Source organism: Haliotis asinina, chromosome 8 (assembly GCF_037392515.1).
Source record: "Haliotis asinina isolate JCU_RB_2024 chromosome 8, JCU_Hal_asi_v2, whole genome shotgun sequence".
NCBI lineage: Eukaryota > Metazoa > Mollusca > Gastropoda > Lepetellida > Haliotidae > Haliotis > Haliotis asinina.
Genome location: NC_090287.1, coordinates 52,786,067 through 52,813,658, shown reverse-complemented (window position 1 = coordinate 52,813,658; position 27,592 = coordinate 52,786,067). Strand labels below are relative to the sequence as shown.

The following is a 27,592-nucleotide window of genomic DNA, read 5'->3' as shown; positions in this document are numbered from 1 at the left end:
TTTGAAAAGTTTGTTACTGTCTTTGAAAAGTAGCTATTCTTCCTATTCACTTTCCCCCAGTATACTAGTCAAATATGTGTCAGCTTATCTTTGAAGATGGTTGATATTTTTAGAGATACTACAGCTAAAAATTCAGAATCTCCACAAGTTGCTGTCCAGTGGTTGATCTTTGCATAATATTTCCAGTGATTTCTAATTGTAATGTAGGCTGAGATAGCTTGAGACTGTTTACAGTAAATGAACACATTAAACACTCCTGGTTAAATCTTCAGAATTTCTCAGTACAAGCCCATTTTGCAGGTGGTATTTTGAAACTCCTTTGTAACACTGTTGTTATGTTGTAACATTTTCAAACCACCATAGAAAATTTATATCATAATATTCATAATGCCCCATTAAGTTTGTATATGAGGGTTCGTAGAGGCCCCGCCATTTAGCTCGGAGTTCACTGCCCCTTGTCATTACCCGCCATTAACACATTACTCCCTGTAACAGTTGCTTGTGGCACACATAGCTTTTATGGTCTACTCGGGAAACACATAAAATTTTATATGAATTTGCCACTTCATTATCCCCCTTGTGTAGTTTTGCTGACATTTTGCCATCATGATGTTAATGATGCCATACAATAGTGAAGTGATTCCCAGCGATTAGACAAGGCTAGCATCTCTCCTCTGTATACCACTTCGTCGCGCTTCGGGTCCTCTATACATTGCAATATGACACTTATACACCTGCTAGATTTTGGTTTCAATTTGGTATGGAGAGATGGTGGCTCTTTTAGAAACTTGTCATTTAACATGTGAAGGAGAGGGGCGGAGAAGGGGGGATGATGTGGAGGGGGGTGATGGAGGAAAGGTGATGGAGTTTAGTGATGATGGAGAGGATGTTGAGGGGTGATGGAGCAGAGTGATGAGAGTGGTGGAATGGAGTGATGAAAGGTGGTGAAGGTGATGGAGTGGAGTGATGACAGGTGATAAGCAGTGATGATTGGATTGATGAAAGGTGATGAGAGGTGATGAGGTTGGTGGAGTGATGAGAGGTCATGCTTGAGTGGAGTGGTGTTGGGGTGGCGAGGAGAGATGGGAGTGATGGAGCAGAGTGATGAGAGGTGTAGAGGGTGAGTGGTGTGAGGGAAGTGATGAAGGTGATGGTGTGGAGTGGTGACAGGTGCTGGAGCAGAGGGATGAGAGGTGATGAGGTTGATGGATCGGAGTGATGAAGTGTCATGATGGAAAGTGATTGAGTGGAATGATGAAGACGATGGAGCGGAGTGAAGAAGGTAATGTAGTGGGAGTGATGAAGTAGGAGGAACAGAGTGATGATGTGATGGAGTGATGAGAGGTGATGGGGTGTCATCTTGAAGTGTCATGATGAAGTGACAGTGGAGTGATGAATGTGAATAGCAGCTTGTGAAGGAAATAGAGTGGAGTGATGGAGTATATTAATGAGATGTGGAGAGTCATGATGAAGGTGATGGAGAGTCATGATGAAGGTGATGGAGCAGAGTGATGAAGGTGATGGGGTTTCATGATGAGAGGTGATGTAGTGGAGTGGTGAAAGTGATGGACCAGAGTGATGAAGGTGATGGGGTGTCATGATGGAGGTGATGGAGTGTCATGATGAAGGTGATGGAGTGGTGTGATGAAGGTAATAGGGTGTCATGATGAAGGTGATGCAGTATTATGAAGGAGGGGATGGAGCAGAGTGATGAAGGTGATGGGGTGTCATGATGAGAGATGATGAAACGTCATGATAAGGTGATGGAGAGTCATGATAAGGTGATGTATTGGAGTGAAGAAGTTGATGGAGTGGAGTGATGAAGATGATGGGATGTCATCACGAGAGGTGATGGAGTGTCATGATAAAGGTGATGGTGTGGAGAGGTGAAGGAGATGTAATGGAGTGGTGAAGGTGATGGAGTGGAGTGGTGAAGGTGATGGAGTAGAGTGGTGAAGGTGATGGAGTGGAGTGGTGAAGGTGATGGAGTAGTGCGATGAAGGTGATGGAGTGTCATGATGAGCGGTGCTGGAACGGTGTGATGAAGGTGATGGATCAGAGTGGTAAAGGTGGTGAGGTGTCATGATGAAGGTGATGGAGCAGTGTGGTGAAAAAGATGTAGTGGAGTGGTGAAATGTGATGGGTCAGAGTGATGAAGGTGAATCAGTGTCATGCTGAGAGATGATGCAGCATCATGATGAAGGTGATGGAGTAGTGTGGTGAAGGAGATGTAGTCGAGTGGTGAAATGTGATGGGTCAGAGTGATGAAGGTGATGGGATGTTATGATGAAAGTCTTTGAAGGGCATTTAGAAGTGAAATACATAAGAATGAAGATTTTATGGATATCAACTTCTTTATATGAGAACACAATGTTTCAGAGTTAATGCTTACTCCTTCATCAGGGGATTGAGAATGGGGTACAGAGCTATATTTATATGTACAGGTAAAACAATAACAAAGTAACAAGTGGAATGAATTAACGAAAGCTGGAAGCCAGTATAAACAGCTCTGTACCCCATTCTCAATCACCTGATGAAGGAGTAAGCATTAACTCCGAAACGTTGTGTTCTCATATAAAGAAGTTGATATCCATAAAATCTTCATTCATGATGAAAGGTGATGGAGCAATGTGATGGGTCAGAGTGATGAAGGTGATGGGGTGTCATGATGAAAGGTGATGGAGTGATGTGATGAAGGGGTGTGATTTAGGTCTGTAACTGCAGTTGATGATAAATTTGGAGCTGATTGTGCAATTTGAAGAAAGGTCATTAATGTTGTCATTTCACTGTATGTATTGATAATATCATGTTGTACCCTTGATGAAAAGAGTATGGTTTTAGAATGTCCTGAGAGTGGAATATGCAAGTATTAAGAGGAAATTCTGATATAGATGTCCATTCTCCTTGTAACAACCAATAATGATTTGATGAATAACAGAATGAAAAACTATTTTGGTGAATTTTCAATGGACTGATATTTAGGTAAAAATGGGCAAGTGTTAAGGAAAGTAAAAAATATTAACACATGAGGGGATTATGTATTTCGAGTATGGAAGATACCCTCTCAAAATGTTCATATTAAAATACAATGACTAGATAATTTCCTCAAAATCCTCTTTCATTAACATTTCAGGTTTATGAAGATTTTTCTATGACATAAAATACTTTATGAATGAAATGTTCTGCATTCAAAGCTTTTTTATGTTCTGTTGCCGACCTGCTTAAGCTGACCTCTGTTGACAGAGCAGGTGAAGGTGAAGATTCTCAATGAACTTTACATTTAAAAAATAGAAATACATTCATTTTTAGAATTGTAAATAAATATTTGTTTGAGGTTGTCCTTCATAGATATAAGTAAAAAATGTAAAAAAATCCACATCTCAATCAAAGTTTCAGGAAAGTTCTGTGTGGAAGATTTACATAGGAAATTGGTTTCTACAAGAAGATGTACTTTGAAATAAAGTAAACACAAAGTGTCTTGTGACAAACCACCCAAGTATGGAATTTGTGAATATGCAGTTTCTGCATCATATGTTTTGTCAGTCCAATCAAAGCCTCCAATACACAGAGGGTATTCAAACTTGAGTTTAGCTCCCTGATTACAGCGATAAACTCCCTAAAGCGAGGTAAGATGGAAAGTCTTCAATTACAATCTAAGCAATCCGAACCATAGCGCGAGTGTGAAAATCGCTCTTATTATTTTCTTTGTGGGCTTGTATTTTTCACAGTGTTTAAACTAGGCTTACAGAGCACATGAGGGAGTTTTGTACTATAGGAACATGAATGGATTAAATCTTGACATCTTAGAAAGTAATTTGTCCGTTATGAACAAGAGACCTGTCATTCTGCCAGGGAGGTCCCTGTATCAAGGGAAAGATATGTAATTGTGTTTTTTTGCGTGGTATTTTCCCCTCAGGCCCCTGTAGTGTGTGAGCAGGGAAGTGTGATGGTATCGCGGCCACCTTGTACACAGCGATAGCCATCAGACCTTCTGTATAACCTTCCTCTTTGCCTCATCTGTTATGTAATGACTGCCTATAGCTGAAGAATGTACAGGTATTATGCCAAGATTAATACAGGTTTTCAAACTGCACCTGTGACTATAATTAGATAGAAGGTATAGTGATTTTGCACCTGTGTTGGCACAAATGAAATAAGCATCATTATAGCACATGTGCTGACACTGATAATGTGCCTTTGTAAATGTACTGTGTAAATGACTTGTTCGGTCTGAAGTGTAAGAAAAATGATATTGTATCTATGTATTTGAACATCTATTTAAACAGATATCCAACTGTATAATAAGTAGAGTAGAAATGTTGTACCTGTATTAGGTTAAAGATATTGATATATTGATAATTCACCGGTAAATAAGGAGGGTAATAGTGTTGTATGTTTTTCTGTATAGAGGTATTGATAGTGCACCTGTATAATAAGGAGGGTAGTAGTGTTGTATGTTTGTCTGTATAGAGGTATTGATAATGCACCTGTATGATAACGAGGGTAGCAGTGTTGTACGTTTGTCGGTATAGAGGTATTGATAGTTCACCGATATAATAAAGAGGGTAACACTGTTAAACATGTTTCAGAATAACAATATTAGTATTGTTAGTACACCTGTGTTGATACACAAGATTATGCATGATCTAATTCCTTCTGCTTAATTACTATGCATCATCTAGTTTGCTCTACTTAACAAAGTTATGCCAGTTCCAGTTTCCCATACATGACAAAGTCTATGCATGATCTTGTTCTTCCTAACTGATAAGATCTGTATATGATCTGGTTACCTATATCTGACCACATCTTTGCATGATCTAGTTTCCTGTATCAGGACAGATTTATGCATGATCTTGTTTCCTATATAACCAGATCAATGCATGATCTAGTTTTCTGTATATGACAAGATCTGTGTATGATCTTGTTCTCCCTAGCTGAAACGATCTATTCATGATCTGGCTACCTGTATCTGACAAATTCTACACATGATCTAGTTTCCTCTTCTTACAAAGGTTATGAGAGTTGCAGTATCCTGTATCTGACCAGATCTATGCATGATCTAGTTCTTCCAAGCTGAGAAAATCAATTTATGATCTTGTTTCCTGTATGTAACAAGATCTATTTATGATTTTGTTTCCTGTATCTGTCAAGCTCTATGCATGATCTAGTTCTTCCTAGCTGACAAGACCTGTACATGATTATCTAATTTCTTATGCTTGACCAGATCTATGCATGATCTAGTTTTCAACATCTGACAAGATTTATTTATAATCTTGTTTCCTATATCTGACAACATCTATGCATCCATATCCTTGCTTTTCCACAAGGGAGGAAGATGAATGATTCAACTTCCTTGGCTTGACAGGTCTATGCATGATCTGGTTATATTATCAGTCAGGATGTATGTCAACTGGTAGAACAAACTGGATTAGGAGAGGTCACTGCCTTCCTGGATTAGTGCAGCAAAGCCAGGCAAACAGACATGGATGAAAGCGACCCTCAAACAAACAACACTGCATTATAGAGGCCCAGGCAGAAACATCATTCATGTATTGTACTGACAAACAGGGAAACAACAGCCAAGAGTGGGATAATAACATGTTATTCACCGGTCAGTCTGTATTAAGACCACAGCATGCTGGTGATGACCAGTGTCAATAAGGATGTACACAAAGCTGGTATGGTCAGCATGTAGAACTCCAGGAGATGATTTATGACATTCATGGAGTGAACACTGATGTGACACAGCAACAGCTACCTCCATTTTGATTTAACGTTACTGTCATTAGGCCAAAAAAAATAAACTTTTCTTATGGTAATCTCTGTGACCTATTTGTTTCATTTGTGACCTTGAGATTGTTGTTATATTTATTGTGAAAGATAAACTGATGTGCTGAACAAAGTATTCCCAATGTTTGAACATTTGAAAATGAGACCGACAAGAAATGGTTGTTCATTGTGAAGCATTTGATAAGGATACTGTATTTGTATAAGGGGTTTAAAGTAAGTCTTTTTGTGACTGTTTTTAAGCTACTAATAATTTCTCTTTGTCATATCCAAGTATCAAGTGTTAAAAAAAAATTAAAAAATTACATTTGACAAATTTTTTGTTAAATTTTAAAGTAAAATATTAAAGAAAAATAAAAAACAATATCATTTGTATACTTTTGCTTGTCCAACAGATGTGCTGTGAAAAGTCTAATAAAACCTCTTATGGAAAGATAATTACTTTAGCTACCTACCTCACCATTCCGACAGTTCCTAAAACACAAGGATTATACGTGCCATTCTGAGAAGGCGTGTAGAACAACAAGGTCACTTGTCAGTGCTCAACGTTTTGCTCTGTAGTATTTTTCAGATGATTTCATCAGCTTGAAGAAAGATGTGATGATATTTTTTGATATGATATGTGGTTTCAGATCGTGGTTATCATTGTTTTGACTAATATCACTGATATAACACACAGACACATGCACTCACACACAAACACACATACATTATCACATACAAAAACACATATACAAATGTACATACAGTGACAAAACACTTACCCATATATTCTCAGTACAAAAAATATGCAAAACTATACATACTCCACATTCTCTAGGAGTGGGATGAATCACAGATACATTTTGCATCAAAATATGTCAAACTATAGCACATATTCCCTGGCATGCCATCTCACAACGTTGTCTATCTCCTCACAGTGTCTCTGTTGTAACAGCCAAACAGTCACTTGTCCACTTCCAGCTGACCGTCAGTAAACTAAACATGCAAAGTCATTTTTTTTAAATCTTGGCAAAAATTGTCTGAGTACAGTGTGATTTATGAAAACAAATTTCAAAATATAACTTTCATTGCTCTGCACTGCGGAAACCTGTCAGACAATAAACACAACAGGGAATGCACAAGTGGGCTGTCAGTTTAAAAAAATGATTTACTGCGTTAGGCCACAGAAAGAATCTGCCTCATCTGATCATAATGGTGATGTAATACAAAAAACACCAAGCACACCAGTCTGTTAAGAAGGCTTACAGAGACACCTGACACATTCGTTACGCTCTCGGTAGCGAATGAGATATTAATGTACGGGACTTGAACGAGAATAGGCTTACGCAAAACACCGACAACACAGCCATTGGGGCATGTCGATTAATGAGGGATGGTGTGTTTAGCACTAGATTCATTAGGCCATTATCGCCACGAAAATGATGTTAAATAAATATGTTTGTCGATGAATTATTTCTCCAGTAATGTGATAAAAAAAAAATTGACCTAAACAAATGCAAATCATTGGTTGTGCCTTTAATAGAAAAGATATTTTCTGCTTTCATAGCTCTTTGTGCTCATATTCAAGAAAGTACCCCGTCTCTGTTTGAGACTGTGCATGTCAGGCAAACTATCCATCTAAAGATTCACCTGCACTTGAACTAAATACTTCAGAGGCTGAGGGTAATATTTTGCTACTGTCAGTGGGACTTTATAATGCAATAGCCTGAACACTTACATCACAGTGTTTAGAAGCATTGTCAATACCCACCCCTAACATTTATACAATGTCGACTGAAGTAGCCCTGAGTTAGTGAATGGTTGATACAGGCTTGTCATGGTGGAATCTAAACACCACAAAATAGATAACTTTTTAGATGTGCTAGAGATATTACAAACAGTCCAACATGTAAGGAAGTGATAGATATTCAATACCTTCAGACCATGTCCAAACAGTCCGTCGCTAAAAACCTCTGACAATGGGATGCATAGATGTTTCAATGATAGTTTCTGAAATAATCATTAAGCTCATGACTGGTGTTCCCAAACAGATCTTAATCAATGTTTGACAAGTGAGTGAGAGGGGTTACGGTTTCCTTGAACAGTGTATAGTTTCTGTCAATCTATTTCAGATTCATGGGAGAAAATATCAAAGTTCCTGTAGACAATAACCTGTTAGTTGAAGTAACAACGATAAAACCTGTCCCATACTCATGAGAAATCAAAAGCCATTCTCATGATTCAAATCAAAAGCGAGTCATAGTTTTACAATTAGAGGGTGATGGGGGAAGCCTATTGGTTAAGCGTCTGCTTGTTACTATGGAGACCCAGGTTTGATTCTCCCCATGAGTACAATGTGTGAAACCCATTTGTGATGTCCCCCACCATGATGGTGTGGGAATATTGCTGAGATGTTGCAGCTGTGTAAAACTACACTCACTCACTCACTGTACAATAGTTGGAGAGTCATAGATGGTCCAGTTGACAAATTGCCTTGATCCATGTTTTTGAGTTATTTCCCTAAGTTAAGCTAGAATTCTGTATTTTGTGGATTCAAATTCCTCATGAGCAATTATTAAGGTCTTCTGCAACCATGCTTGCCCCACCCATGAAGATCACAGATAGAATTGGTCTTCCATAGCCATGCTTGTCCCACCATTTAAGACCCTAGTTAGAATTGGTCTTCCGCAGCCATACTTGTTTCACCTATGAAGATCCTGGTTAGAATTGGTATTCTGCAGTCATGCTTGTCCCATTTATGAAGATCCCAAGTAGAATTGGTTATCAAGCAGCTATAGTGTGGCTTGTTCCACCTATGAAGATCCCAGGTAGAACTGGTCTTCCGAAACCATGCTTGTCCCACCTATGAAGATTGGAGTTAGAAGTGGTCTTCTACAGCCATGCTTGTCTCATGCTTCAAACATAGATAAATGTTAAGGTTAGCTTTCCAAAGCTGAGGAAATTCAAATATCAGGGTTATTCACCTGCTGAAGACATTCCAAAGTAAGGCTGATCTGGTCAGATCGCCATAAGATATAAACTCTAATGGTAGTTTGAGACAGCCTTGGCACTCTCTGATCTGGTCAGATCGCCATAGGATATAAACTCTAATGGTAGTTTGAGACAGCCTTGGCAGTCTCTGATCTGGCACTGGGAGTATTGACCTTCATGACGTTCAAGGTCGCCAATGTATTTTGACAAAAGATTAGCTTTAAACCAAAATGTTGTAAAGTAGGTCAGGTTACCTATCATTTTTTTAGTGTTGAAATGAAGAAGTGCAACAAGCAGCTATAATATGGCCATTGTTGAAGCTGACTCAATTGTATGTCATTGTTGAAAAGATCCTGACTATGTTTGTGTGATATCTAGAGTGAGACATCTGTCAATTATTAAATGTGTAAACATAAAATCTTAACACGAGAGAATAACCTGTCTCAGTTATCTTCTGAAACAGATTACATTTGGGGAAAAAGTCTAAATAGTGATGACAGTGATATGAATGGATCAGCAAAAGATGAATGGACGCCAGGTGTTCTGAACAAAGACCAAGCATGTCCTGCTCTGCTGGTTGCACCTGAAACTTACACAATAGATACAGAAGAAAAATTGTGTAATGTTATCATAGTGCCAGTTTAATAGTGTATTGTTGTTCGGAAGTTTCTGAATATATTTTGGTCATATGTTTCATGATGAGAACCCGTTTGATATGAAATATTTTCATCAGGTACATGTCGATCTGGGCAAAGCAGTTCAGATTGTTTGTGGAGTATTTTTGTTCTGTAAATAATATCCACCTATTACACACAGAATATGAAATTGTTATTGTACCCACATAGTTGCTTCCCTTTATCATGTCAGGATACTATCATTTTAATCCAAGATTCACAGTGATTATTAGACTTGGTTTGTCAGCTTTTTTTTCAGGTGGATAATTGACTTTGTCTTGCATGTGTTTGTAAAGGGTGCCAGTATTGGGAAGGTTATGTTCAAGTGTTTGAGAACATCTGGTAATCTCTACAGTTTAATACTGATCCATTAACCCATGATTATTAAACAGTCACAATCATACAAAGCTCTCTGCTTTTATAGAGGTTTCTTATAAATATGATGATGTTTCATACATTTTTATCGCATGGATACTTCACTTTCACCTTAGCAAAGTTTTTAGCCCTACCCATGTTTTTCAGCCATTTTGAGACAAGACTGATAATTTGGCATTATTCCTCGAGCCCCATTATGTGAAATTAGCTACTCACAACCAATGTCTAACCTAATGAGGTAATTAATAGTAGCAGTTAATCCATATACAGGGGAGTGAGTACAGTCAACAGAACAGCCATGTGATGGGCTAGAGGAACTAATTAGTAGCTTGTAACAACAAGGAGCCAGGGGGCCAGGGGGATGGGAACTAGAGGGGTGGAGTTGAAAAATTTGTAGATGATCATTTTTTAACATCTTCCCAAACGAAAAATGAACTCTTTTCAAAAATATTTTTACTGGGAGAATGGAAAGGATTTGGACAACAAATGCACAGCTTGTTTTGGCCCAAACTGTATTTTTCAGTTTCATTGTGAACATATACCACTGAATCTAGACCAAGTTCTCTTTAATGGATATAAGTGAAAAGGTCCATATATGTGAAATTTAGCAAGGAGAGGTCTCAGTTACACCAGTAAGAGCTGGAGTAGTTGTCAGGAGGCTGGTACTGATAATACAGCCAGGTACACACTGCTCCAGTGTTAGGGCTTAAAAGCTATGCCCAGCTTAAATACTGTCCTCTCAATAAAGCATGGCAGGTATATGTCAGGGAGAAGCAAAGAAAGAGCCATTGACTGACATGCAATCATAAGATTTTTAAAACATACTGTGGACTGCTGAGAGTGTGTATTGAATCAGACTGCATCTAAACCTTGTATGACGGTATGGTAAATCTCTTCTCTGCATACTGAGAAGGCTTGGAGATTTATGGATCAGAGATCAGGTTATGGGTATATACACAGTAATTGATGGTTGAATACGCCAGAAGAAAGTATTCAATGGAGATCTTTGTGTATCTGATGTTTGTTTTGGATGTTATTTTAAAGTTTGTATTTGTAGTTATTTTCTTTGTATGTTTAGTCAAGAGTAATAAAAAATCTCCTAGGACAAATTTATGAAACTTCCCAAAATACTTTCAAAGATACATCAGCTCATTTTAAAGTTTTTTAGGTGGATGAATTGGTTGAAGTTGATTAGACACAAGATTTGTAGGCCAACAATTTTTATTTACCCTTTCCGATGAGCAAGATAAAGTGTCATAAATAAGCCCCAAACATTTTTCCAATATTATTGCATATTTGTCTTTTTCAGTATCATTATGAAGTTATTTTTCCAATGTTATTGAATAGTTATTCTTTTCCAATGTTATTACATAGTTATTATTTCCAATGTTCTTCCTTGGTATATTTTCTGATGTTATTACATAGTAATTATTTCCAATGTTCTTCCTTGGTATATTTTCTGATGTTATTACATAGTAATTATTTCCAATGTTCTTCCTTGGTATATTTTCTGATGTTATTACATAGTAATTATTTCCAATGTTCTTCCTTGGTATATTTTCTGATGTTATTACATAGTAATTATTTCCAATGTTCTTCCTTGGTATATTTTCTGATGTTATTACATATTATGTAATGTCTTAGTCATGGTAATTTGAGTAATTATAAAAAATTGTAAACTCTTAAAATATACATATAGTGTTTGAGAGAACATTCCAGTTTTCATTTTGACTTATTTATTTATTCTGAATTTGATAGATGATGCTCCAGACAGTCTCCTGAGTTAATGTTCCTGGATCATAGTATAAAATAATCAGATTGACATTACTTATGGTTGGTTGGGTGGTTTGTTGTTTAATTTCACATTCAGCAATGTTCCAGTGATCAACAGCATGATCATCACTTTATGCAACTGGTATGTGATGACATATGTCAATCAAGTCAGTGAGCCTGACCACCCGATCCTGTTAGTCACATTTTACGACAAGCATGAGTTTCTGAAGACCAATTCTGACACCGATCTTAATGGGTAACTTTATTTATGAAGGCTGTTAGGGCATTTACTACAATCAATGTTCTTATACCTTTGTTCAAACTGACAACAATTCCTGTCAAAAACATTTCAGTTAAGTAATATACAGAACTTGTTTTTTTTCTTCACCAGGTACCAACTTATGAGAGACTGCTGGAAGAGTGACCCAAAGAAACGCCCCAGTTTTACTGAGATAGGAGAGAGAATTGACACCATGATTGGAGAATGTTCAGGCCAGGAATACCTTGACCTTCAACTTGATGAATCTCAGGGCTACTATCAGGTGCAGAATTCTGATGAAGAAGAGTCTGATTGTGAACTAAGAATGGATGTCCACGATGCCCCTGATGTTGGGAACGAGGTCCAAGAAGAAGATGGGGATGAGATGACAGCTGAAAATAGAGAGCAGGAAACAGATGGTACTCCGACCGCAGAGGTGAAGAAGCTTGATGAGGAGATTGACCAGGACCACCATGACAGAGAAGGTAATGAAAGGATATGGGCAACTTCATCACCAGTAATGTGTGACAGATTGAGAGTAGCAGTCTCACGCCAAGAAGATGAAGAGTTTGTCACTATTCCCAAATTCATCACAGAGTTTGGAAGTTTCAAAAGTGAAAGATCCAGAAAGGGTTCCAGGAAGGATGAACGGAAGATTCCAGCAAAGCTCCAGTTGATGGAGAAACTACCTGAAGCTTGTAGAAGGGAGGACAGGGAGTCAGACAGCTCTCTAAGTCCTTTGTCGGATGAGGTCTTCTCAGATGGTCTCTATACAGAGCCATATTCATATCTGCAAACTCCGAGTCATGATTGTCTTGCTGATAGGGATACATCACCAACCAGCTCTGAGATATCAGACAACGTCTTCAACACAGATTCCAATGAGATGTCTCAACAGTGTCACCATCGGTATGAGAGGACAACCTCTGAAATATCAACCACCAGCATAGATTCTGGCTTCCCTCAGAGTCCTCTACAAACTGACTTCCCAGGGTACTCCCCCAAAAGAGGCTTCTCCTTAGGATATTCCAGCAGCAGACTAAACTCCCTAGAGCTTTACCGCAACAGACTTGACTCTCTAGGGTACGCTCGCAGCAAAGTCGACTTTGGATACTGTCCTCGGTACAAACAAAAGTACAATAAAAATGCTTCAAGAAGTCCCCAGTTAGTGTCCCCTCTGGGTCGGTTGAGGAGATTGACAAGACACACCTCCATGTCTTCCGGAGGATGTCTTTCTTCTGTTGCAGACCACGATGAAGATCTTCACACTTCAAGCCTGTAACAAGGTGAATAAATATTGTCACTCAACGTTGTGTGGTGTTTGCCTGTCAACTGCTTATAGGTCATGTCATGAAAACTGGTTCTAGTCTCAGGGCATTGGCTGCTACACATATGCTGCTTTTAGATAGTTTAGATTTTCTTATAATTTGAGAGGTATATGATAGTGATTTCTAAACTGAAATTATTTGTGTTTATTTGTGACTCAGTATATATGAATTGGCATTACACTGCATAAGACCCATGAAGGTTCGGGATAGAATATGCTGAAACCGGGCCTTCAGCAACCCATGCTTGCCATAAAAGGCGACTATGCTTGTCGTAAGAGGCGACAAATGGTATTGAATGGGCAAACTCTCTGACTTGTTTGACACGTCAGTTCCCAACTGTCCATATCGATGCTTATGCTGTTGATCACTGGGTTGCCTGGTCCAGTCTTGATTATTTACAGACCACTGCCATATAGCTGGAATATTGCTGAGTGTGGTGTAAAACTAAACTCACTCACTCACAATGCATAATCTTTGAGTTCTAAATGATAGATTCAGCTTGATTATGATTCTAACTTTTTCCTTAGGACACCCATCACTACTGGCTTTCTCTCACAACATACTGCCAGGAGGTGGTGTAACAAAGACAGGATCAAACCCAACACACTCACTCACTGATGCACTAACAATTGCATCCACCATTTCTAGAGTTATATATATTTTTGGTTCGAGCTGCCATTATGCAAATCAGATCCCCTAACTTTTAGGTTTGGGAGTCTCCAAGGAAAAACCAACAGGTAGTAAGTTTGTGTGCCGTTTTACAATTGTTCCCCAAAGGTTTTTGTCCTTGACATGCTAATACAGGGTTCAGATGGGTCGAATAATTTCTAATATCATGGGTTTGATTCTTGTAAATTAGGGAACATATATTCATTGCAGAAAGTAATGGACGCATATGGAAATATGTTAGGAGGATGCGTAACTGACTTGGACCACCAAAACACTCGTTTTGTCCAGACGTCGGGGTTAAGCCATATACGGTAGTCTCCATTGTTAAAATGGACTATATGCCGTATATGACTTCAGGTATGTTTAGATGACAGAAACACAACGTTTTCCGTAATGATAGGAAATATATTGGCGATTTCGAAAACATAGTGAGCAGGTGTAAATCAACAGTAAAAAGTCAGCATGCCAGTTTCCCCGATACCGCCCGTTTGAATAATATTGAAGTCATAGAACAGTGAGATTGTAACAGGTTGTAGATTATAAAATTATCCCTGGTTTAAGGTTGCTCAACACCAGATGAAACTCTTGGCATAGTGTCGTTTTTCACGGACGTTGGTAAATGTGATTCTGTGAAACCACGGCAGTTTTAGGGGAACCAGTTTGAGGTCTATTCCGAACCCTTGCTGTAGTTTCACATATTGGCTCAAGGCCACAGTAAAATTATGGACATTTTATGACGAACGTTATGATGGAAGATTTCATGGATTTATCAAATTAGACTCATCGGTGACAAAAATATGTGCGGTTTATTTCCCTGTGCAATATGTTTTGAGTTGCACAGTCCTAGTGCTTTTACAAGTGAACAATTTCACACGTGTTTGTTGAAGCCATTTAGGCAGGACACGCTGAACTTATTGCAAATATCCTTCGCCATTGATAGCAATTTACGAAGTCAGAATCGTACATTGGATTTGTTGTTTACTGAAGAATGTCCATAATGATGGGATGCCATCTTTGTCCATTGTGTTAACATTTATTATTAATTAATATTTATTGATATTTATTTATTATTATTTGATTGACATTTAGAAGTTTAGTGGATGAAGGATGAGGACTATTTTATGGATAGTTAGTCCGATTTAAGACGGCTTAATGAATCCTGTTGATTCTAAGTTGCAGGCGGAGAAAATCGAGGGTATGCCATTGATAAATGTAGATACAGTGTGGATATAAGTTACTTGATCAAATCTAAACAACACTAAGACCTTTATCAGCAGATTGCATGGCACTTTAGCTAAGGATTTTGGCGTATAATTACAGCTTGATATTTCTTGCACGTCATCTGTAACACAGACGTAATAATGATGCCTCATGTTTCATTTACAAAAAATAATGTCGTGAGGTTAGATGACTACTGTTCAGAATGGTGAGAAGTTGGTGGATAGAATAATATACACAGAGGGGTGCAGGTTTGGCAACCAAGATCACACCGTGACTTCATAATATTTCATGCTTAGCAGTGTTCAGATTTGGTCAGTTTTATAGAAAGATAATAAATAAATGGGAATGTCACATTATGAAATCTAACTGCACATTAGGTGTGTCGTGAATGTCACTTAAACGTGATGTTTTCCGGCTGTATATTCAAGTTTATACCAAATAGTTATGTCATAATTAATGTCGAAATTATGATTTATCCGAAAAGACTTTAAAAATAGTCTTCACTAAACTCCAGCCAACCATCTGACTCAATCGTTTACGTCAAGCTCAATAAATGTTTCCCATAAAGTATCCTCATGTAATTTATTATGGGTAGACGGGTATGTCCTGTCACTGGGGCAGCCACATATAAAAACCGGCGGACGCCAATGTCGTCCCCCCTCCCATCTCGGCGTCTAGCCTGGCGCCACCCCGTGCAGCTATTTTCCCGTCTGATTGAGATGGGATGTACATGCTGTATGTTCTAGTCTGTGAGGTCCAGTATGTGTAGAGAGTATACATGAAGTCGTCTTTGTATAGGGAGGCTTAGATAACTTGTTCCGTGATTTATGCTGTAGGTTGTCAGTGTAGAATATACATTTTAAAGATACGACGTGAACGCTTCTCGGTGCTGAAAATGCAACTTTAAACACAAAACAGAAAAAAACAAACCCAAAACAAAGAAACAAAGACAAACAAGAAAAAAAAATAAAAAAAATAAAACAACAAAACAAAATAACACACAAACAAACAAACAAAAAAAACCCAAACCCCCCCCCCCAAACCAACCTCCACCCCCAGAAAAAACCCCAGCTTAAACCCCCCCCCCCCAACCTACACACACACCTACGGTGCACCCCGAAACAAAAAAAGATCAAATAAAAAACGTTTTGACTATTGATTAGGAATATATACGGAATCCATGAAAACCAACCATTTCTCAATACCTTTTGCAAATGTATACAAGTTATTATAACAAATAATTATTTAGTAACAGTCACAATTGGATTGAAACGGGGGATGGTTATCAGATTTTTGAACGGCATTTTGAAGTGATACACACAAGGAGGAGAGTTTGCATTGCATCAACTTTTTATTATGAGGAACTCAACGTTTTTGAGTATATCCTTGCTCAGGTATATGAATGGCATGAGGCAGAGAGCTTATATATTTTCATGTAAGAGCAACAGTGAAAAGACAACAAAGATCCCGGCTAAACAATGGAAGGTTACATCTGGAATGGTTATATTTTGGTGGCATGATTTTTAATGAACCCAAAAAGTATATTACCAAGTTTATGTTGAGCGCCATCTTCCCTTTTCTGAAACTAATAATAAAATAATAACCAAAAGAACATGACTGCTCTTAAACACTCATACTGAATGAATATTCAACTTCACTACTAACTTTACTAACTTTACTACTTTATCTTTAAATTGACATTTTCTTCATGACCGTTCTGGAATAGAATTAATAATTAGCTATAGTCCAGCTCCATCATATGCCTGGTGAGATTTCCCCGTCGGCTTTCTGACTAGTAAATTTTGTAAACAAGGAATGTGACCGTTATTTGTCCGGGCGATGGGTAGGGCTTTATCTGAAAGGACTTGACGTTAGAAATGTTGACACAAGCATAGTCAGTTAGATGTCTAATTGTGTTTATATCTTCAAGATGGTTGTCTAAGAAACACACAATGAACAGGCGGGTCGGGTAAGGCAAACATAAGCTTGAGCGAGTAAACAGTTAGCTTACCGTCTCCCTCACATCGTACAGAAACCCTGTACACTGGCTCGTCTACCTGCGAGCGCTCGCTCGTTGTTTCATACGCCGTCAAAAGTTTTGAGTGGCTATAACATCGCTCCCAACTGCTTTCATTTGTAGACATATGGGGTGTTTGTATCCGTAATTACCAGATTTCTACGATTCTACGCAAAGATTGCATGTTGAATGAAATGATTAATCGCCTCATGAACAAAGATGTGGAAACTGCTGATTTAAAAACATATGTGACAATGATACAGATTACCATTTCACTGTAAGTATTTGACGGATTGACAAGAACATTGCCTACAGGAAAGTGAATAAAATAATTCAAAGTTGCTTTACTAGCTAAATCATCCCCCTCATTACATTTGTTAAAAATCTGAAAGGGATGTTTTCGTTTGTAAGAAGCCTTTTTCATCTGCATTCATATAGTTTTTAGTCTTTATGAAATTAAGACGCCTTTAGATTTGAAAATTCAACTTAGACATGATGAGATAAAGGCAGAGTTGAGGATGATCAGAGATGAAGGAGGGACCATATGGCACCTGTCTCAGAATGAAACAGGAAATGATTTGTAAATTAATACAAGAGTGAGTATCTGGAGTTAAAGGCCGCATTGAACAGTTACCAATAACATTTGTTTTGTTTTCCTTTTTGAAACCGCTGTGAACAAGGTTCGAGCCATGAGAAGACGGTCTGTGAAATCAATAAGAACAGTCACGGTTTCATATTGGTCATGTCAGTTTTAGAGAGAACTGTTAACTTATTTTCCTGGTCGAGGTATTCAGTGCAGATTAACGTGCAGATTTGACATATTCATGCCACGCTGTAAAATTACTCCATTGACATAGGCGAGACAGTTTGGCTGTCTACATCAATATACCTAGGCATCCCTGAGTTCAGAGCGTTACCCAAGAAAGGTCAGTGATTTGTCATGTTAGATAATAATAAAATACCGGTGAGAGACTGGTTGGATCTGGAGACTTCCGTAGGAGCAGATTTCAGACAAGATACAGACATCTGTGAGAAGTTGAATGGCGGCTATGACTGGTTGGTCACACTCAACGACTTACTTGACATATCACAATCAAACAAGCTGATTTAGCAATTTTAATGATACTTTAGTGAGGGTCACAGCTGTGAGCTGTTTACCTGGGGCTCACTTCAAGATCGTGTTTGAAGTTTGAAAACATCGGGTTCGCTTTGTCCATTTGTGTGCAGAGTCAGACGACGAGCAGGTAGCGCGCGCAGGATCCATTCAGATCGGTAAATCATTACTTTTACAAATACAGATAGCATCAAAGTGGTCGTGAGCCAGTGAAAGGTTGGCCTGTCTCCCGACGAGCTCTGCGTGCCCCTCCCCTGCCACACAGGGATTGCCACAATGCGGGGCTGGACCAGCTGTGTTTGAGGACGAATCCAGTTCCTCCATGCCTTTACATGCCCGGACACGGACGTACACCTGGATGTATCCGCAGCATACACACAGAACCAGTCTCACGTCGAACACCCACCCTCGTTCGCCATTTACATAGAGACAGTGACCAAGTCAAACGTACGACTGGTACTTTCAGACGCAGATGACAGAGTTTGGTTCTCCTATTTTAAATTCAAGTAAATCATCAGTCGTTATGCTGATGTTTGATGAAAAAAGCATTTGATGAATTGAAGCATTTAGGGTGGCCTACGACTTCCATGATACCCTTACGATAGTCAGTTGCCCTTTTAACACAAGATGAACTCCAAAACTAAATGTACAGTTTACGTCTTGCATCAGTGGAACACCGTTAGGCCTCTTCAGATTCAAACCAAACCTCGACACGGAGGAATTGGCGCCAGTTCTCCTGCAGAGAAGATTGTCTGGAACAAATTGAAATGTCGTCCCTACTTCTCGCCGCAAATTTAGTCCAATTTAGATGGCTACTGAATGAATGATAAATTACTCTGCCCACACAGTCCCCCTTTAATTAAAAACTCCTAATGTTAACAGGACGAAAACATGAAGAATGCTTAGCGCTCGTGGATCTGTTCATAGGCGCTGATCCTTAAAAGGCGCCTACAGATATGTTACATCTTTCAAATAAGATAAATATATAATAAATATATCTACAAAGATATTGTTTAATTTTTAAGGGTAAATCACTGTCACTACCATCTTCTCTTTTGACCTAAAAATACAAAAATGATCAGTTTTTGCCGTCAAAGACAAGAATCGTTATCTTCAACCACGATAAATATGTAATAGAAGTATCTACACAGATAATGTTTAAATTTTTAAAGAGTAAATCACTGTCACTGCCCTCTTCTCTTTTGACCCCTAAACTACGAAAAAGTGATCGTTTGTCGTCTTTAGTCACTGACAGGCATCATTATCTTCAAGGCTGCTGTTGTCCCGCTACCTACGACAGGTACGCGTGGAAACGAGCCACAATGGGCGGCGAGAGTTGCCACCCCACCTGTGACCCATACCTGTTCCCAGAGTCATGGAACACCAATTAGCAACATGTAGCGATAGCTGGGCTAGAGCCCTGTAAACATCTCTACACTAACGCTTTCACAGGAAAGTCAACAGTCGTTGTCCCACAGCTCCTATCGGCCCTGATTAGGAGTTTAGCTTCTAGCAGGTGTGCGCCGGGGAGCTGACGTAGGGCCGTTTAGTTTGTTGAAAAGTTCAGGTAGCATCGCATGTCCCTATGAATGAAAGGAGGAACAGCGGGATCCGTGACAGTAGCTGGGGAGATTGGTACAACAATGAAACGACAAGGAGTTTTCACAATTTTACTTCCAATTCAGTATGCAAACACATCGTTTCCATCATCAATATCAGTATAGGGTGCTATGTCGAAATGCCGTATCACAACAGAAAGAAATATCTTGCCTTTATCATTACAACGTCAATGCCAGTGTAACAGTTTGTAGATACATTGAGACTGAATACATGTATTTTTACATCTCGTTAACTCCACACTACTTAAGGTAGCAAAGGTTTTACATATTGCATACATATAAAAACTATTGTCGTAATCTTTGTAAACGGAAACTGCGTGACAGTGTATAATGAACAGCAAAAGAAACGCAACTGTCTTTTTGTCAAGTTTTTAAATAGAAGACATGGACATGAACGCTTACGTTTATGAGATTTCATTTTTTCGAAACTTGCGTTTCTTTGCTGTTCAGTATATTATCTTCCAGTGGTAGGTGTTTACTCTTTTACTTCGAAACTTTGTGTTAAATAAAATCATGTTTGGTTTATATCTTTATTTCGAGAAGCATTCTTGCTCCGGTGGAACTCTTTAGGGAACTCTGGTAGTATTTGGGTCAGGTAGAACCAGCAGACATACGTCCTTGTGTCCACGGTCAATCTCAAAGCCTTTCACCATTATATACTGAACAGCAAAAGAAACGCAAGTGAAATCCCATAAAATTAAGCGTTCAAGTTTATGTCTTCTATTTAAAAACAGAATTGTGTTTCTTTTGTTCTTCAGTACAGTTAGTTTCAATGTTTTACACATGTGCCAGTGTCGATGGCTCGTGGCGTATTAAGATCATATAGTCTCACATTTAACTAAAGAGAATACAAATTTTTGAAGTGCTGTTCTTCCGAAATAGGACCCAGAATAAGAAAACCCAACAACTTTGGCCCACCCACACGCAAGATCAAGATCTTATTTACAGGAGTTTGAAATGATGTGGTTGAATGGCCTAGGATCGACCTGTGGTAGCCGTTTTGAGGTAATGACCGCCCAACTCATAAACCTGCTCAAGTATCTCATTGACGTATATTTGGAATAAACATTATGTGGGTAATTTCAACTTGATGTAATGTTTTTTTAATTAGAAAACATTACATACACAGGTACGTTTAGGAGGAAGAACCTACTTGTATATTCAAGGAAACAGTTGATAGATTGTCTGTTTGTCTGACAAAATGTTTGTAAATTAGATGAGACGTTTAGCTGAAACGTCAACAGATACCAAAGAAACTGACAGGTTGCGAATAATACACTACGTAAGAATCCTTGCTCAGAACTAAACTGACAGGTACCCACACTAATACTGCGTGATCAGGGTCTCCTTTCACAAAGCACTAAAGTGATCGCAAGCAGCGTATGAAAGTATAAAAAAATATGAGCCAGACCACATGGCTGACTAGATGTAAAATTTGCCAGCCCAGACCAAAACCTAGATGCCCACAAAATTACTAGTTTACTTTGCATAATTAAAGTAAAACTATATTAATATTGAAAAACAACCAATACCAATGCAATAATGATTAACTGTTTATTTCAGACTTGTCGGAGTGATTAATAATGATCTATTTTCTGAAATATACATCCTGAAACATATATCTTCATATACATGTCTAACTTGTAACCTGGCCGTGAAGGTGAAGGTGAGAATCTGGCAGTCCGTGTTGAAAATAACTCGTAACGGGCAGTCGGGCAGGCAGGTATTTCGAACACTGTCGTAAGTCACTAAGATAACCTTAGTGCAGTGTTAAGGAATAGCAGTTCAGGTTAACCTTAGTTAAGAGTGCTTCGTGAAAAGAGCCCATGTTGCTTTACGGATCGAAATGAGTCGAATATGGTGATTGGTTTGTGGCCTGGATGAAATCGTGATTCGTGACACTGGTGTCCGCACGTTACGGGTATTCCTGTTATATAGATGTACTGCAGACTGACGTTAAACATCCAGCACCCATCAACACAACTAGAACGTTTGTAATATGCGTGGATATGTGATAGTGTGCGGCATATTATACGGTCAAAGAACATTGTAACGTAGGGGAACCTACGGAAAAAACATCGTGCTATCCAATGTTCGACTCAACCGTAAAATAAGTGAATGAGGAAAGAATAGGAAGAGACCAACCTTTTAATTCCTTACAACCGGAAATTCGACAGTGGATTACAAATCGTGTTAATCAGCACTGAAATGCTCGATGGTTCTGTGAATCGCTACAGAAGCAGTTGACATTGTGACTAAGTTTTACGTTGACCTTGACCTTGACGTTGACCTTTCATAGCGATGACGTCAGGAATGAACTGCATGCATTTTATCAGTATTAGTGATAGAGAGTATTTTCGGTGCGACTACCTGAATCTCCTAGCTGTCCCTTCACCTAACCACTGCCGTTCTTGTGGTTAGGCGTGCATGAAGAATGGCAACTCGTGTATGAATAGTGACATTCGTTTTGTGCTCTACAGTGCTCTTCCGGGGAATACATATGAGGAAACCGATTTCCTTCATGGCGTAGAGTCCATTTGTAGTCCTCCCTTTCTTGATAATGCTGGAAGGTTGCTAAAAGCGGCGTAAATAAATATTCAGTTACTGTATGTTAAACTGGTCCTATGTTAGTAAGTGATCTTATTTTTACGCCACCTTTAGCAATACTCAGCAATGTCACGGCGGGACACACCAGAAATGGGCTTCACACATTACACCTATGTGGGGAATAGAACCCGGGTCTTCGGCGTGACGAGCGGATGCTTGAACCACTTGGTTGCACCATCACCCCTATGTTTGTAGTAAGAGGCGATTGTGAATCCAGTGGTGTAACTCGGTGACTTGGTGGATTGTCTCCCCTGGATCGCTGCTCACAATATCAATCACTAGATTTTCTGGCGGATCTTTTCCCACAAAACCATCTTACGGTTATCTCAAATACGTTACTTTAACACTGACGTTCGATAACCATTGACCTAAAACTGTTTTGTGCAACAGCTGACAAATGCGATCATTTTCAGGGCACCGTCATATAGCAATGTTGCTGAAGGCGGCGGTAAACACCGAACTAAGACCAAAAAAATGTATGCTAGAGACACACGAAAAACACACGCCTTTCTTTTCAGAGGTACGTTTGTTTAATCATGTTTTTGCGAAAATGTTTCTTTCCATCCTTTTAACAAACCTGGAATCAATGATCTAAAACTCTCTGAAACAACCCCCGCCCCTCCGTGATCCCTATCCGTGGTGTATTTACAGTGGTTGGAGTGATGTTTGAGTTGCTAATGAGATATTTGAAGGGCTCGATAGCGAGACCTATACCTCGCCCCGCCATCCGACTGTCCTTCACACAGAAGACAGATATGTGGGCGCCGAATGTCCCGAAAAATTTCACGATGTTTTTAGTCCGTATTTAGATGAAGTGTGTTTAAATACGAAGACAAGAACTAAATCGGGATACGTTGGTAGAATAATTAAAAAAACCCCACACAGGTATTGGTTTTGACGTGGCTTTAGGCTTGTTCTAGATTAACCTTAGTGTCATATATGTATAGTTTGTACCTCGAAGATATAAAATGTGAATGACAAAGAATACCCAGTCTCAATTACTAGACGAGTTAGGGAGAGAGAATGTTTTAACGCCGCTTTTAGTAATATTCCAGCAATATCACTGCTGGGCACAACATAAATGGGCTTCACACATTGTACCCATATAGGGAATCGAACCCGTGTGTTCAGGGTGATGAGCGACCGCTTTAACCACTAGGTCACCTCATCTCCCCACAAATACACGACGAAGCATTTCAGATGGGGTAAATGAAAATATAAAGGTAGACTATCACTTGGAAATTTGTAAATACGCGAATCAAACAGCTAACGTCAGCGATGACACCAGGTGTTCGTAAGAATGACAGGCATCTCCTGCCAAACAGGGAGAATCCATCGCTCTCCCAATGGACATTAAAAGTTTATTTGTTGTCCGACTTTAACGACTAATTATATAAAATTTAAAAGAAAAAATGTAGTTGATATTTTATTTACAAGATTGATAAAATGCACCTGATGAAGCCAAAGAGAGAAAAAACTGATGAAGAGAAATTCATTGAAAATATAACGGTTTACTCCATTCCTATCTATATAGATGAAACAAAGGAAAGGAGTTAATTGTCACAATTACCTTTAATTTCTTTTTTTTTTGTATATGACATTTTTGCATATGCATTGGGATTGGCTAGTGGTATGCTCGCAAAATGGAATATCCCATACCTTTTTTGAATGGTCTATATTGTTTAAGTTTTGGGAATGGAACACTGCACGACCAACCAAAGTGAGAGGATCACAAGGAGAATATGCGAAACTGGTTGCTATATTTTATGGATAGGCTCTTTGTTCTAGAGGGTAATTTCGAAAGGTCCTATTCAACATTCGCAAACATTCTATTTTGAAATTAGCTGAGTCATGTCATTTAGGCTTGTTAGCGACGGTGAGCTGAAATGCTGGGTAATGTATCCAATGTATTTAGACTCCAACGTGCTCCCACAGATTAATTCAGTTGAATGACATTTAAGGTTCATAACGTTTTTATACTCCACAGTAATTGTGTAAGTGGTGAATCTAAACGTATTTTTCTTTAAAATACAAATGTGTATACATATTTAAGTGTGTATACAAGTTGAGTAGAATCGCTCATTACTTTAAAGACAACCCTTATAATTGGTTTGGATCCTGAGTGAAGTTAGTTTTACGTCGCAGTATTCCAACTATATGACGACGGTCTGGAAATGATCGAGAGTAGACCAGACAATCCAGTGATCAACATCATGCACATCGATCAATTTGTATGCGATGTCAACCAAGTCAACAAGCCTGACCAGCCAATCCTATTAGCCGCCTCTTACGACAAGCTTGTGTTGGTGAAGACCAATTCTTATCCGTGTCTTCTTCACTGCTTTTTAAGATCCTGAGTATAAGGATGTCCAAATGGTGTCCAAAAACTACCAATATTGAATGGCCTATATAGTATCTCGTAGTACAATGTGAAGAGTTCACACGTCATATGTTCCAGTTCTATAACTTAGGGGCGATTGCGTTTGAAAGACTATTCTTGACCAACTGGGAAAATGTAAATTATACATATAAGATGAACTTTTCTGTGCCCATATTCTTAAGCATTTTATATGCACGACGCTATGGTCGTCGACCTAAGAACCATGATTCAAGCAATCCAGTGTGTCTGCAGACTCGTATATTATGATATCAATCATCAAAAGTGTTAAAAGCTTTTCCATAATAGTGAGAAACCTTTGTCTTCATTATTTGATTCCGACTTACCATTAGCATGTGTTAATCACTGTGAAACACTGACGAAACCAGGTGTTCGTGAAAATACAGAGAGAAGTCTGTCCTATTAGTGTCACCTATAACACACGAAAAGGCAAGGCAATTATTTACTTACAAAGCACAGCCCTCACTAAAACTATCGAAACGTTACACTCGTGGAGGTTAGTTTCACATCTAATAAATTAGCATGTCCAACAAAACTCTTTATTCCGACAGTACGTTCTCGTGGTTTGTGCTTTGTAAGTAAATAATTGACTTGCCTTTCCCTGTATTATCGGTGACACTAACAGGCAGACTACTCACACTGAGTGATGTGATCTGAGCAAATGGGGAATGATGTTCTTTAAGCTCTTCGTGAAAGACTTATGATTAAACCTGGCGTAAGGAAACTTAAACATTAGTGATGACGCCAGGTGTTTGCAATTGGTAAATGTGTCCTTCCATACAGACAACACTAACGAATAGAACTATACAAGACTATCAACTGCATGTAACGGATTTGTTGAGAAAAATATTTATCTTTACTCATAACGCGCCAAAAATTTGTGTCTAACGTTTTCATCACGATCTTTCAGTTGTTAAAGTGTTTTATCAAACTTTTTTAAAATTCTGGATAAGATGACCAAAACAAAAAAGCGCCATTGCCTATATTCTTGTGAGCTTCCTTCTGAAGGTGAGCTACAGAATATTTACTCGATGGACAGTCAAGAGAGGCATCCAGGTTGACCTTGACATACTTGCTAACATGTGATATAAATGGCGTCAGGTTTGATGCCAAATGATTTTGGGCATTAGTAAATGGATTAACTTGGAGATGACCCAAATGATACTGTTATATAGACAATACGTCAGTTATGACATCGGATAGGGTCTCAATGACAGAGCTTTATTGGCAAAATGACCACAGTGGTCAGCCAAGCATGAGATACTTTATATATAACACTGCGTGTATGCACCGACTACTTTGTGAACATTCTTTCAACAAAAACATCCTGTTCCACGTGTCTAGTTTCTTCACGTTCTCATAATGTGAGTCACCAGCGTGAACTGTGCCTTGGTGTTTCATGAAATTCAAGAAATCCTTAACAAAATTTATGATTTATTCTGTCAGTTTCCACACAATACTGGTCTCCGGTGTCCGAGGCCAAGGCAGTGAAGGTCAGGGATGCTACTGGGATTTGAGTGTTGCAGCTGGGCGTAGTAAACCCGTGTTTAGTCGAGTAATGGGACATTTAGCTGTAGGAAGTCCCGGGGATGTCAATAGAAATCTACTCGTATTTTCTGGTGTGTAGGGCGAGTTTTCCGCTACATAACTTATGTATACATGGCGTTCCAAATGACAAACGCGGTTGATGCCCTGATGAAGTATAATTTACGCTCTGTTTACACCAACTGCTTTGTTTGAAATACACACGTCTCATTCATGTATAATGAAATGTGTGTTGATTCTGCTTGTAACTTTTCGAACTGAAATATATATACCGCGGTTATTGGGAGAAATAAATAATGTAGGTATTGCCCTTCCCTCGTGTCTCTTGAAATCACGTCGTTTGGATATAAATATTAGAGGTGATATTTGAAATCTGAAATTTAGTCATATTTAAACCTTGCAAGACTAGTGTTTCTGTGATCTAGCAATGCGTTATAGTGATATATTGGTGATTTGTTGGCAAGATATCTTATATCGTCCGTAAGGAAATCATTCCAAAGTTCATCCACGAATACGTGAAAGGATTTGACGTTAAAAAAAGACTTGTTCATGTTTTATCAGATTTCAGGAATATGTCAGGCATAGCTCATGCCGATCAACATTTCAAGACATTGAAAAGGTGGCGGTTCATAGCGAGACAATGTAGATTTCTACTTGGAAACGTGGAATATGAAGTATACTTAAGTTGAAATGCTGATCTGAAAGTACAATAGAATTGCTCCAAATCTGTGCTGACAAATCGATGGGTGGAAAGTAAGTCTACCCATAACACAGGCAAGTCTACTTAAACAGACAGTAAGTCGGACTTTTACAAGGGCACGGTTCTTGTTGTAATCTCGAAATTGTGATGACTGGTAATTATTTTCATCATAGAATTGTACAGCTAAGGACTCAAAGAATTGGCTTTTCACAGAGTAGGCACGCATAGGACCTGCTTCGTAGTTGATATATTGTTCGGTAGCCAAACATTAGGTTTTCGCAGTGAACTGGAAGTCGAGCTGTACATGGTACTCAGTTGTGAGATAACATAGGTTAGCCAAACATGAAGGTTTCGTACAGAAGGTAGTGGAAATCGAGCTATACTCAGTACACGGGTGTGTGATAAGACGGGATACCCGCCGACGGCATTTGTGTCGTGAATGTACTGGAAGACGAGTTGGTACTCATGCACTTGTGAGGTAACATTTGGCAGCCAAACATGAGGTTTTCGAACAGAAAGTATTGGAAATCGAG

General features: G+C 38.8%; 2 protein-coding genes across 2 annotated transcripts in view; both read left to right on the top strand.

Moving 5' to 3' along the window:
• LOC137293419 (ubiquitin carboxyl-terminal hydrolase 34-like) overlaps positions 1 to 6,081 on the top strand; it is a 299,421-nt gene extending 293,340 nt beyond the window's left edge. The window contains exon 80 of the mRNA XM_067823947.1: positions 6,069 to 6,081. The gene's annotated coding sequence lies outside the window, so the exon portion shown is untranslated. The remainder of the gene's footprint in view (positions 1 to 6,068) is intronic.
• The window catches only part of LOC137293421 (uncharacterized), an 85,661-nt gene extending 72,508 nt beyond the window's left edge, over positions 1 to 13,153 (top strand). Inside the window, exon 23 of the mRNA XM_067823948.1 lies at positions 11,974 to 13,153. Coding sequence (XP_067680049.1) covers positions 11,974 to 13,123 — 1,150 coding nt within the window. The 3' untranslated portion in view covers positions 13,124 to 13,153. The remainder of the gene's footprint in view (positions 1 to 11,973) is intronic.
• Positions 13,154 to 27,592: the final 14,439 nt, after the last annotated feature.